At 31.2% G+C, this 14,862-nt stretch overlaps 1 protein-coding gene across 5 annotated transcripts in view; it reads right to left on the minus strand.

Annotated features, from left to right (window-relative positions):
* Nucleotides 1–857: 857 nt before the first annotated feature.
* GRIK2 (glutamate ionotropic receptor kainate type subunit 2) overlaps nucleotides 858–14,862 on the minus strand; it is a 639,626-nt gene continuing 625,621 nt past the window's right edge. For 4 of the 5 annotated variants that reach the window (XM_007169640.3, XM_007169639.3, XM_028163387.2 and 1 more), the window contains one exon: nucleotides 858–2,568. In XM_007169640.3, the coding sequence (XP_007169702.1) occupies nucleotides 2,404–2,568 (165 nt within the window). In that variant the 3' untranslated portion in view covers nucleotides 858–2,403. Of the gene's footprint in view, nucleotides 2,569–6,553; nucleotides 6,641–14,862 lie in introns of all 5 variants that reach the window. The other variant, XM_007169641.3, reaches the window with a different exon arrangement.

Raw genomic sequence — 14,862 nt, forward strand, 5'->3', positions numbered from 1 at the left:
CATCATTTATATGTTCTAAACTACCTTTGGAGTTAAAATACAGCAGGTTTTTAAATACTTTTTTGAAATTTGTTAACTTAATACTTAAATAAAATTACTATCAAATCATACCAAAGATCTAAATAGTTATTTCCTGACTATTTAAAAATAATTAAAGTTGTCATTTTCTGCCTATTATTAAGGTTGTTTAATATAATGAAGAACTGAATTTAGAAGTGCTTTAAAATCTGATTAGAATCTGATTGAGTAAAAGCTTAATATTGACCAAAATCTAAACATTTTTATAAGCTATGTTATTTGAGGTTATTTACCACTAAAAAAAAAAAACAAAAAAAAACAATGCTGAAATTTGTAGCAGTGAATTATATAACTCCCTAAAGTTAAATTTTGGGACAGAATGAAGTTTTTTGTGTTTTTTTTTTTAACTTATTGTTGATATTGAGCCTATCTTTTCCTCTCCCTTCATTGAATTATATTACCAATGCACAATGAATTCTTAAATTGGACATCAGTTGAACTTCAAATATAATATCAGCAATCACTATACAGTCTTACACAACCCTATTGACATAGTCAATATCCACTCACAGAAGAGGTAAGATCATGACTATAGCCTCTAGAACTGCCAGTTTTCTCATTTGAACTGCCCTAAGCCTGAAGATTACATTTTACATCCCAGTCCAGCTTTTCTTACATCTGAATAGCTCATGGCCTGAGCTTTTTTCTTCTTTTCTCCAGGTAGTTGGGAAGTGGCCATCCTTGATGACCTGGAAGGATTCAGGAAGTATACTTCCCTTCATGCAAGGAGCATATTATGTATTCCTTTACCCATACAAGAGAAAAATGAAAGTCAAAGATGAAAGTAAAATGGACATAATTTTAATGATTTTTTTAAATTTTGTGCATTGGATTCAAACAGCAAACTGTGTGCACTCAACTGTTATCACAATGTTGTCAAGAGTTCTGTGTCTTTTACCATTTTACACACAATTGTTCGTTACAGTATGTTATCAGCCTCGTGGAAACCAGGGGTGTGGCATGGTAAGCAGTGGTGGTAGTGCACCTAGTTTTATATTATCTAACTTGAAAATATTTCTCTTCTATGATTCCTTTTTTTCTTGATAAAAATAGTTTTCACCAAACGTTGGTGGTGCACACGCACTACCATTCATGCTTGACATCACACCCCTGACAGGAACGCATGTTCTTATTTTGTTGATAAAAAGTATTACAAAAATTTCCATACAAAAACTATTTTCATAGAAATCTTGCATTTCCACAAATAAACCTGAACATTTTTTTGAAAAAAACTGCTCAAGAATTTTGTTCATTTAACATTGTGACTGTATTGATAAATGCAGTCCATGTCAAAGTTCACCACACGTACTTTTCTTTAGATGACCAGTCCCCTTTATCCTTTCACTGAGATCTGCCCAGGCTCCATCAAGTTCATTTATAGCAGGAAGGAGGGTTTGGATTAACATATCTGAATGTTAGAATGAAAGTTTCAGTCTTCCACAGAACTATCAACACTCAGCCCTCTTTTACAACTTAAGACAAAGATTGCAAAACCTCATCCTTTGTGATTCAGAATCTCTGAACCAACTGTTGCTTTTTTTCTTGGTGTGGGAGTGGGGAAAGGGTGTCTGGGGAATAGGTAGGGATTTGATAGAGTTACATGTTAAATCTCCTGCCATGGTGAATATAAGAGAAAACATTATTTCCTTGGTAATTGACATTTCTATCTCAATCAGTGACACAGACTGTCGAAAAAACAAAAAGAAAGAAAAAGAAAGAAAAACACTGATGAAGATCTGCTTCATATTCCACTTGCCATGAAAGTCAGATTTGTTTTGCATTACATTTTTATCACAGCTTATAAACACGTATTGTCAATTCAGATGATCATTATACTGAGTAGTTGGGGGCTAGTAACATCACTACCCTCTTATCTGGATGTTCAGAAGACTGTATTGTTTCTTGCAACACTACAGTTTTTGCTGATTCCAAGTATTTTTATTCTTAATGATTTCTTTACCTCGTTACCCTTGGGGCAATTATGCTCCATCTCCTGGCAACAGTTGGGCCTCAAAAGGAACCTGTAATTTCTTACTGAACTGCATTTGAAACCAGCCACAAATGCATATGTAACGTTCACTCAGAAGAAGGGAGGAACCCATGATAAACAGTTTAACCCCGTGTAACTTGGTTCTCCATGATGCCTGTAACTCAAGTCTGATCATTGCAACTGCTTAGATCACAGAGTCTCTAGTTCATAGACACAGCGGCATGAGGTAACTCATTTTATTTTGCACAGGTTGCATATTTCCACAGGAAACATTCTCGCTAAATTGTTTGGAAAAACAGACGACAGTTTGTGCTTGGGTGTTTGGCCTCCCAGCTTTATGCCATGGTTTCTTTACCTGGCAACCTTCTGTCGTTAAATGTGTGCATGTTGATAACTTCTTCTGTTTTCACGATAACTGGGGCCTGTGGCTTGTGTTTTAACCGACGCTGGCACTTCAGGGACATCCTCAATTCCTCTACCATGGCACTACAGAAGGACCTCTACAGAATAACACAGAAAACGAAATATTACAAAACAGATCAATGGCAACGGTCCTGAAACAATATTAAAATCATTCTCAAAGACTTGTCAACATAGCAGCCTTGAAGTTTTGAAAAACTCCATTATGAAAATTATAACAAATTATTACAATTTTAACATACAAATCATGATAATTAAAATGTTTTATCAAAGTGGGCAAGTTTAAAGAAAATCTCCACCAGATAGTGAAGTGAGCTGCCAACTAGGAATGCATACATTACATATATGTTGAATAAGATTTTCAGATATAAAATTAACATTATAAGATATAAATCGACCTTAAAATTTAAATATAAGCACATATACACAAATCGGTTACCAGAAATCCATTTTTGCTATTTTAAGAAATTAGAAAAAAATGAACTGGTTTTTAGATCACAACATGAGATATGAAAATTTTCTTTAAACGTGGATTCTTCATCGTGCATTTCATAACAGAACAAAAATAGTACTCACACATTTAGACATAAAATATGGAAAATAATTTCTGCTATTCATTGTATCGTTTTGTGATTCTGCCTATAAAACTATCGATGATGATTACAAACACATATGAGCTAATCATGAAATGACATTGTATCACATTAAAAATCCATGCACACATATTAATTTCTTTGTCACCATCAGCTTGATGACTGAGAGCTGATAAATAATTTATTCCATGGAGAAAAAAGTGACCCTATACGTAATTTATTTTTTAATTCCTGTTTTATTGGCAATAGATTTGCCAGAAATTCTGTATATCTGGGGCTCATTATTACACACTCCTCAAATTCCTACTACAGAGTCAAAACGTGAAACAAAAATTTGTTAGTCTCCCTCCCCAGCTAATTGAGATACGTGTGTTAGGTACATATAACCATGAACCATTTTCACATTGTTGTTGACATTCAGATGGTCTAAGACTTAGGCTCTTTCTGTGCAAGAACTAAAAATGTGGACAACAACTAAAAATGTGGACAAGTATGAAAAATTTACAAAATTCCAAAAAGTGATATGAAAACATAATGAAATAAACATAATTAAATATACATGTGAAGACTTATGTTTTTGCTTTTGGTATTGCTTCTTTGTTGTGTATCAGCTTAGGCTAATTCCAAAATAATACAGGATAAAAATATTTAATACCATATACGTGCCTTATATTTTAAAAAAATACTTTGTATACATCACCTCTGTGACACAAACTAATACTGAATTAAGTTGGGCATCTGTACAACAGAGAAAACGGATTCAGAGAAAGGATAAGTCACTTTCTGCAGCTCACACCTACACCTCCAGCAAGATATTCTGATACCAAATTTTGTGATTTTTGACCCTGCCCTAATAACTTCTTGTACATTCCTGGCTACATTCTCATTTTTCTGTTATGGATTCCTGAACAGTTTCCTTAGTGATCTTCCCAACTCTATGTCTAGGCCATTCTCAAAAAGCTTGCAATTATCAGATAATCTACTGTTTTAAACACCGGTTATTAATAGTATTTTTTTGTCCAAGAAACAGGTGAAATCCAATTCTCCTTTTTTCCATCATGACCTCTCTGAGTCAGCTCTACCTCATCTCTCCACGCAACCTTTTCCTTTTTTCTCTACACGCACACACCCTTCTCTTTGGACCTCCAAGTTTTTTCTACTTTACTTCTCCTTGCTCTGTTACCCAGCAGAGTTCCTTCATCTTTCACATCAATCCAGCTTTATCCCTTGCCTCCGGACATGACTCAAATTTTAACTTATTCAGGAATCACTTTCCAATTGACCAGACTCATTATTTTCACTCAATTCAGTATTTTTCACTCATTATCATGTTTCTCTGTCTGGCCTCTAGGTGTATGCCTCCCTCTCACTGAATTGTAAAGAGCAGAGATTAAGTGCTCATGGCACTGACTTGTACACACATATTCTTTAAATGTTGACTGAATTTACAATAGCCATACATGACCCTAACATTTTAATTATTTTTTAACAATGTTTCTAATTCAATTGCTTAAAAAAAGCTTAAAAAAGATTTTTTTCAGAAGCTTAGTAAAATGCGTTGTGTACAAGTGATCTAATTAATAAGATAAAACTTTGTTTAATAACATTAAATTAGTAAAAATATTAATTTATTAGCACTTGTAATGGGAGAAGATTATGTGCTACACATGAATTCCCCATTAACTATGGAGTTATTTCTATGCGTTATTTATTATGTGTTAAATAATACAGTTCTGAAATTCATGAATTCTATTTCTATTAAAGGATCTATATGACACCTGACAGCCAGTATAGGGACACAGTGTTTCTTGTTGCTTAATACCTACTATTAGATGTACTTATTAAGAACATGATGATAATGATGATGAAGATGGTGATGATGACAACACTGTAGAAATGGAAAAATCTGACTCCAAAAGAGGGAGGAATACATAGTCTTGAGGTAACTTAGTCTTGGTTCTCTGTTGAAACATTTAACAGAAGAATTGATTAGATAATGTAACAAGGTCAGAACTCGATGCCATCGACACTTTAAAATGTTATAGGATGTGGCTAATGCTGAATTGTTTGAAATAAGCCTTCATTTAAAACAAATTTTCTAAATGTTAAATAATTTATAACACTGTCTTTGGCAAGCTGAATTTTTAGACATTTTGATTATACTAATTTAAAAAAGTGATAGAAGAGAAATATTGTTTTGTCCATAGTAAGACAGTGATCTAAACAACTGATTTTCTTAGAAAAAAAAATCTTATAAATATACATACCCATTCAGCTATGAAATGACTCAATTTTATTTCCAGTAAGTTAAAAAGTAAACTGTATTAGTATCCTATACTTAACTTCAGACTACAAATAAAGACATTTAAACTCTTTTAAGCAATTTTATGTAATATAAATTTTATAATGCTGATTAACATAAAACATAGGTAAAATCTCTGCCCCAAAGATCACAATACTTTTATCTTTTATAATTTAAAGTTATCTTAAGTAAATTATATTTACAAATTTAGAAGCTCTGAAAATTATAAACATGTAACCCCACCATTACTATTTTAGGCTTTCTCTATTTTACAAAGCCATTAGAAAGTGAAAATTTTAATCAAGAAACCTTTAAGCAATCAGTAGCCTTGATTATATAATGTCATTTATCACTTTTGTTAATTTTTTCTCTAAATAAGCTGAATTTTGCCAGTTCTTTTTTGATCTATCAATGTAAGTTTACCTAAAAAATAGTTTTATCTTAGGTTCTAATAAAGTCACCATAAGACAATAGGTTTTTTTTTCTCACTTGTATAATATTTCTAATCCTTCACAGAACTATGAAAACCTTTAGATTTGAGCAAGAGTTTGGAATCAAGAAGACAAATTTTAAAAATTTAATGATACCATAAAGTACAGTTCACTTGTGGCATTAGGGCAAATACATAGTCTTTTCTCTTTTTAAAGCTTTAGAATGTAAATTCCATATCTTGATCTATGTAAGAATCTTAAGTTGAAACTGTAGAGATGATTGTGAAATATAGTTGTTTCCCTGTGTTGTATGTTGCCAAAAAATTACTACTTCTGATTTTTAAAGTTCTAATTTGTTGTCATTTGATAGAGACAAATTATCTTTCCTACTTCATATCATGATCAGAATTTTTAAAACATCTTTTTTACGGAACTATGAAATAAAGTTTTAAAAAACCCAAATGCACTTGACAGGAAATTTCCTGGGTTATAATGAAGAAGAAAAGAGATGAGGAGGAGGGAGAAGGGGAAGAAGAAAGAATGAAAGAGAGAGAGGAAGGAAGGAAGGGAGGGAGGGAGAGAAAGAAAACTACCATGCTTTTCAAATTACTTCTTAGAGATAGAAACACACGAATTGTGTCATTAAATAAAGTTTCTTAGGGTGAAAACAACAACAAAAATGTTTCTGCACATTATAACAGACTACAAAAAGAAAAAAGAAAGGTGCAAAGATACTAACCATGATTAAAAACCTCTTTTAGTAAGTTTCAAAAGTTTACTAAACAGTGTCTGGATGGTAGGGTGGCACTAACCAAATAGAAGATTCCTGAAAATGAAAATTTAAATCTTTGAGCTGTTAGCATGTATAATTGCATTTAAATTATTAAACTCATTAGAAAATTCACTATGTTTAATGAGGCAACCTGTATTTACACATCTCTAATTGAAACAGTGAAGGTCTGGAAACCTTAAAAATATGAATTTGGCTATATATACATTGCCTTTTAAACAAGCTATTTTCTTTTTTAATTTTAAGTATAAGACAACACATAAATAGTCTGCAGATAAATGTTCTCAAGAATATCATTCTTGGTGTAATAGAATAATTTATTCTTAATAGCTTAACTTTCTAATTTATAGATATGTTTATATGATAACATGATGTGACAGCACTTTGAGAAGTACATAAATTTTTTTAATATTAGAAATCTAGTTGTAAACATGCTCCACATTGAACACTGATATATTTAAATTTCATTTTTAAGTTAAAACCTTTATATTTAGCAATGTCTTTTTTTAAAAAAACAGCCACTGATGAAAAATAACCAGTTTAATTTTTTTAACTTTGAAGCTCATCACTTTCATGTTGAATATATAGTCATTTATCAATTGAAAGAGAAATAATCATAAATATTACATGCTACTATCAGGTCTCTATTTAGTATATATTTTTTTAAGGAGGAAACTATTTTATACATCTTCCTGTCCTATTCTTTGATGGTATAAAATTAACTAAATGATATTCCAATAATCATTCAGAATAATTTCCAACCATTTTTGCATACAGTTTCTATTTGAAGCCCTATTAAAACATCTTTCAGCTGCTTCTAACAGATTTTGTGGTGCAATGTCCTAATATGTACTAGCGTATATCAACCAAACTGTTTTGTTTTGTTTGTCATTTAAATTATTTAACTGATTACGGATACCTCGTTCATTCTCAGACATTTTCTAATTAATTTCTGATGCTGTAGGCCATTTGACCAAGAATTCCAGATCACATGTAGTAGAGACAAGTCCAAACAGTCACTGTAATTAATCCCTGCAGAAAATTATTCCACATTAGATAATAATTAAATTAAATAATAACTAAAAGGAAATAAAAAGTATATTGGATGTAATATGCAATATTTTGTATAAATGTTGGTGCATTGAATGAGGAGGATAAATGTCATTTAACATGGCCCGTTCCTTTTGATTTGTACTCTTTAATTGGCAGTCTTTTAAAAATATCAAATAGCTAATGCTATACATCAGAAGTATGAATTTACCTAAGGCTATATGAATGTAACAGTGAAGCAATGAGAGATGAAAAATGACTAGTTAAGACACTCATGCCAAAAATATATTTATATAGCAACTTTGATCTTGACATTCAGTTTTAGAGCAGCTCTCTTTTTAAAAAAACTTATATTACTTAGATAAGCTGTGCAGTCATACAGGTATGCATATAACTGGTAACCGAGCTGAAAGAGGAACACTATTCTCTTGACTTCCATTCTGTAAATGTGTTATTATATTAGCCTGCCTCATTAACAGTGATTTGAATTTCAGCTGAGCCTTCTACCTGGACTCTGCTCTTAATAAATGGTAATTTTTTGAACACTAAATAATAAATCAGACAGAAAAAAAATTATGGGGCTAAATTATTTTTTCTCAATAGATAAAATGACAAAGCATCCTACTCTTTGGCCTGGATTATTTTACAATGATAAACATAACCAAAGATTAAAATATTCTCAGAAACCTTAACTCTTACAGAAACAGTTACTGAATATCGTTATATTGCATTTTGCAAATACAATGAGACAGAGAAAAACAGGGCATCATTACACATTTTCACACTTTCCCTACTTGAGCCAGAAATATCAATATATAAGGTCTGACAAGCTTGAACACCACTTTAGTTGATACAGCTGTGAAATCAATTTTAAGAAAAAGCAGTGTTAATCATATTCTTGCTAGCAGTCATAATAATAACAATTTTTCAACAAAAAGTATATAACATCCAAATAACTAATGCTTAATTCCAGGAGAGCTCTCTTTCCTTTAAGGTACAGCAGTTAAAATGTAACAGCTTTATAAATAAAAATAATAATTATATTATAACAACAACTGCTTATTATATGCCAGACACATGCAAAAAACTATGTATATAAAATATATTAATTTCAAAAACATTTTCATTTATGGTGTATTTGTAACCCATTCATTTATTTATTTTAAAAGATTTATAGAAAAAGTTAAGTAATTTTATCCAAGGTTGAACATACTTGAAGAATGATCCCAAGTCTTTTTTATTTCAAAACTCATGCTTAACGTCCAGGAAAGTGAAATGACTATACAGGGCTCATGATCAAAGCCCATAATCTGTTTATCTAATTCAAACTCCTACCACACACATTTTGTCAACACAACATCAGAGAGAAAAACTGTCAAGAAAAATATTTAAATATTCTACCTCCACTTTGTGTAGTGTGATATAGTGTAAATAGAGTTAGTCTAGGCATCTTTGACCTTGGGAAACACACTTGACGCCTTGAGATACTTATCCTTATCTGCACAATATGGATAATAATCTTTGCATAGTTCTCAGAGTAACTTCGTGCTCAAATGAGATATTACACTTTAAAAATTCTAAAGCCAGTTATGAAAATCAGCTACAATCTTATTTTAAAACATTATTTATGGGCGTAAAAAGAGGATGAGTTATCATAAATGAATGACTTAAAGATCCTTTTGCTGATTTGCAACTACTTGCAACTACTTAGTGAGTAAAATGAAGAGTAGCATCTCATTTTGAAGTATGATTTTATATTTATATGTAAAATCATTTTTAAGACCCATCCAGTTAGTCCCTATGTAGGTTATTAGTGGAAGTTGAGAGATACTCTGCTCTCAGAGAAAGGCAGTAACATAAAAACAATACAAAATGCACTATTTTTCCAAAGTTTATTTGCAACTTTTAACTTCTAAATATTGGCATGCTTCATAGCTAAATTTTATTATATTAAAAATGTACTCAGAACTTTAACTTCTGAACAGCTAAATGCAGTTAAAATTCCATACATTAAATTAAAATTCCATATATTAAATTAAAATCCCATATATGAAAAGCACAAATATACTGTGGCTTGTAAATAGGTATTATTTGGAAAATGTAAATATTGGAATAAAATCTTTACTGATGATTTATGACAATGTTTGCATTCCTATATCTTATCCAATAAATGATTTCTTTTACAAAGCATTACTCCTGTTAGAACTAATTCTTCAGCATTCTGGAAGCAATTTCTGCATAAGGATCTGTGAACAACTTCTTTTCATTCTTCTGGTTCCAGGAAATAGAGATTCAGCCAGCTTTGAAAAGGGTTTTCCTTGTGAATAACCTTTCACCCAGAATCTCTAGTCTTGCAGGTTTGTTTTTTTTTTTTTTAACACCTTTATTGGAGTATAATTGCTTTACAATGGTGTGTTAGTTTCTGCTTTATAACAAAGTGAATCAGCTATACATACATATATATATATATATATATATATATATATATATCCCCATATCTCCTCCCTCTTGTGTCTCCCTCCCACCCTCCTTATCCCTCTAGGTGGTCACAAAGCACTGAGCTGATCTCCCTGTGCTATGTTGCTGCTTCCCACTAGCTATCTATTTTACATTTGGTAGTGTATATGTGTCCATGCCACTCTCTCACTTCATCCCAGCTTACACTTCCCCCTCCCCATGTCCTCAAGTCCATTCTCTACGTCTGCGTCTTTATTCCTGTCCTGCTCCTACATTCATCAGAACCTTTTTTTTTTTTTTAGAGTCCATATATAAGTGTCCATCGACAGATGAATGGATAAAGAAGATGTGGCACATATATACAGTGGAATATTACTCAGCCATAAAAAGAAACGAAATTGAGTTATTTGTAGTGAGGTGGATGGACCTAGAGTCTGTCATACAGGGTGAAGTAAGTCTTGCAGGTTTAAACTAAGCCACTCTGATTTTCTTCTTATTCCTCAGATTGCATTGTTTCATTTATTTGTTCCTCTACTGTGAGTTACAACTGCCTTTTACATTTGTTATTCAACTATACACTGAAGAATATTCTATGTGTCCTCAAATTTTTTTTTTAGTTTTCAGTGATGGGAAATTATTGTATTATTTAGAGATTATCTTCGATAAGATTTACCAGTGTTCTATAATACAAACAACTATGTAGACTACAATGGACTATATCCTGAAAAACAGCCATACTTAGTAGTTCTTAAAATGTACTTCAATCATCTTAGAGGGAAGTTAGAACAAAAAATATGTATCCAAGACAGGACACATAGCTTAGAAATTCAATATCTGAGCAATAATTCTTATATTTTTATTTCTCAGACATATTTACTACATTTTGTTTATACTTAAGTAATAAGAAAGGGAATATTTTGTCATAAGTTTTTCATATCAAGAAACTCAAAGATTCATGTTCAACCTGATGTTCAATAAGAAACAATTTGTACAGGCAAATCCATTTTCAATTACATGGAAAAGAAAGTATTTCTATATACATATCAGATAAAAACAAAAGATCCAACTATGTAAATTATATTGCTACTTTTGCTGGAAATCAAGAGGGCAGAATTATTTATACCTTTTAAAAGAAGACATATTCAAATATGTAAGAAATGATGAATAATTCCAAAAAATTAATAAAACATAATTATGTCATAAAATATTTTTATAAAAATTAAAATTATTACAATCATTTATAACTCATGCTTACAAAACCAATGTATAATCATAAAGATGATATATTTCCAGAGAAAATAAAATTCTATATATTAAGCAGCTTTTTTTCAGTTATAAGTAAGATTTAGAAGGTGAACACAGGACCTTTCAAACAAATCCATGTAACCTGAAATGCTCTAATTGCCTAAAATGTACAGCAGTTTCTTGGATTGCTTACTGAATAAACCTTAAGTAGTAATATTTTTAAAATCAGGGAAAAGTTAAGGCAAAAAGAAAATCAATTAGAAAATGCACATGTTTGTTGGATACTTTTTCAGATACATTCAGAAAAGAAAAGCATTTTGAGTATCTTTCCAAATGGTCAGGTTATACTGTGAAAACTATCAAAAAATAAATACCTATTTAGTTTACAAGTCTGAATAAATTAAAAGCAATATATCCTTGATGCATTAATATTTGCATCAAAATTAAAATCATTAAGTATTTTAAAAATTGTAATACACCATCTTGTGGTTATTGGAAAGTAATGCAATTTACAATTTTGGGATTTTTATAAGGTCTACGTATTTCAGCATTATCTTCTGTTTTCAGTTTTAATCTACCCTCATTTAAAAATATTACATTCTTATACTACTCTTAGTTATCAAAAAACTTGGAAATATAACAACATTATAGTCATTAAGACCTATTTGTTCCATTAATATCTTACAAAATATGTGCTATAAGACACATTTTATTTTCATCTTTAAATAATAATAATAATTATCACTAATTTTATCATCATCATCATCATTGGAGGTAAGACTTGACATGGTAATATATTAGTTATTCATAAATTTTAAACAAAAACCTCATTTTCAACTGGACTGTGTGTATATTTTATCTGCCTGCCTATTCAGATAAAGATAGAAAATTTAATTTGCTCTTTTACAAAATACTAGAATGTTATAAATTAAAGAATGAAAAAAGAAAATGGAGAAAGAGAAGGGAAAAGAGATGATAAAGTATTTTGGGGCTGGAATCGTGAATAATAAATCCTGCTTACCTCCAACGCGTAAATACAATTCATTTCATGTTTGGTTCTCAATAAATAATTGTTGAGTAAATGAATAATTTTAAAAATGTTTACTTTGTTTTTAAAATCTAAAAAATTTCAGTTAAAGACACAATTATAAGTATAAGCTGTGAATTTCTGTATGTTTTCATGCAGATCTTATAATAAAATCTAGGAATATTTCACAGCTAATTTTAATAAATTAAGTAAGGTATTAAACAAACCGTATAGCCCAACAAAATAAAATCTTTTTCTCAGGAAAAATGAAAGAGAATTGAGCCCAAGAACCTAATTTATCACAATAAATAAAATGGATCATTTCTAATAAACCCATTATTATTTACTTTATAAACATAGTTCTTTTGAATTGTACGGAAAAATAGTTCTTTTTTATTCTTTATGATAGACTTTTCTAAATAAGTTACTGGAATCAACTTCATTATTTAATAGATAGAGAGAGAGAGAAAAAGAGAGAAAAGGAAGGAAGGGAGGAAGGGAAAGAAAGAAAGAAAGAAAAAGAAAGAAAGGAAGGAAGGAAGGAAGGAAGAAGAAAGAAGGAAGGAAAGAAAGAATGAAAGAAGAAGGAAGGAAGGAAAGAACAAAAGAAAGAAGGAAGGAAAGAAAGAAAGAAAGGGAAAGAAAGAGGGAGGGAGGGGACGAGGGTGAAAGGAAGAAAGAAGGAAAGAAAGATCTTATGCCAACAGACACTGTCTGAGACCTTGGCGATACAAGTCAAAATTACTTTCTTAAAGGAAGTAAGAGTCTAATAGGGAGAGAGGCACCCACACACAAATGAACTTATCTACAAAACAGAAATAGAGTTACTGATGTAGAAAACAAACTTATGGTTACCAGGGGTAAGGAGGGGGAGGGATAAATTGGGAGACTGGGATTGACATATACACACTACTATATATAAAATGGATAACTAATAAGGACCTACTGTATAGCACAGGGAACTCTACTCAATACTCTGTAATGGCCTATATGGGAAAAGATCTAAAAAAGAGTGGACATATGTATATGTATAACTGATTCACTTTGCCGTACACCTGAAACTAATAGAACATTGTAAATCAACTATACTCCAATAAAATTTTTTAAAAAATAAAAATAATTAAAAAGAAATTAAATTTAAAAAGGAAATCAACAAATATGAATAAAAGAGTGTGCTAAGGGAGAATGGAGATGTGCGAATGCTTCCAGAGAAAAGGATGGATGTTGTTTGAAATGGACAAGACACATTCCCAACTTTCTCAAAGGGGGAGCAAATGTTTTTGGAATGATGATAGTTTCTGAAATCAGCTAAGTCTAACAAAAATGAGATATACAGGTCAGGTCATATTTTTTTCATTGGAACAGAAAATAAAAACCTAACACCACCTTGTGGAAATAGCGTGCCCCGTATCCAGATTCATCATACCTATTGATTAGGTAAAGCTTTCTTGGCAAGTTGATGCCTAGTCTTGAATGCCTAATCTAAAATGACTAGTGGGAGTTTGCCAGGTAGAAAAATGGACAAAGTTTGCTCAGGTCAAATGGGAAGAGGATTTTAAAAAGCTGGCTGACCTTGGAAAATTGGAAGTAATTTATTGTGGTTAGAGTACAGGTGCAAACTGGGGAGAAGCAGAAGATAAAACTACAGTGGTGGACAGAGACAGATCCTGAAGTGCCTCCTCTGCTTAGCTAGAGAATCTGAATTTCATTATGGAAGCTTTGTGGAGACAGTGTGACAACATCGGCGAATGTGACTAAGAATGCTCATGTCATATCAACACAGTTGTTTCTTTCCAATATAACAGTTTATCTGTTTCAGCACCAAAAGGTACATTGACTTCCTTTTTCTAATGTTTTAGAAGGTCATAGAAGTCCATAGAAATTGAGAGCTGGTCGATGTGTGAAAAATTCAGCTAAACTAGTTATTTATAATAAAAGTAAAGGTGATTTTTCAAAAGTAAATTCCCGTCCTTTAAAAAAAACCAGAATGCTTATAAAATAATTGTGCATAGAGACATGGCCCAGGTAAATCATATGAACAGCATACAGAGAGAAAAGGGCGACAGACTGCATAATGTTGTCAAGAGATTAATGTATGTGTTTTATTTCAATACTGAGCTGTAAGTGAAAGAAAACCACTACATATGGATGATTTGAGGTTCTAACTAGACAACCTAAATTTCTTCTATTATTTTTGGACTCATTTTAAGCATTAACTTACCAAATATCACACTTATTGATAAATTATAGTAAAAATAAAAATTGAAGAGTTAATAATTTTCATCTCTGATTAGTTCTTTGGATTTGATTCCAAAACATTTTGACATTGTAATAAGGGTCATAACATAAAAAGTGTACTTAGACTTAATTTTCAGTCGCACCAGTGCAAAAGATATTTGATTTAGCAAGTCAGCCGATATAGCCATCCTGAATATTGTGGGAAAATAAATCATATAACTGTCCAAATTTTTCAAACCTT

Source organism: Balaenoptera acutorostrata, chromosome 14, assembly GCF_949987535.1.
Source record: "Balaenoptera acutorostrata chromosome 14, mBalAcu1.1, whole genome shotgun sequence".
NCBI classification, from domain to species: domain Eukaryota; kingdom Metazoa; phylum Chordata; class Mammalia; order Artiodactyla; family Balaenopteridae; genus Balaenoptera; species Balaenoptera acutorostrata.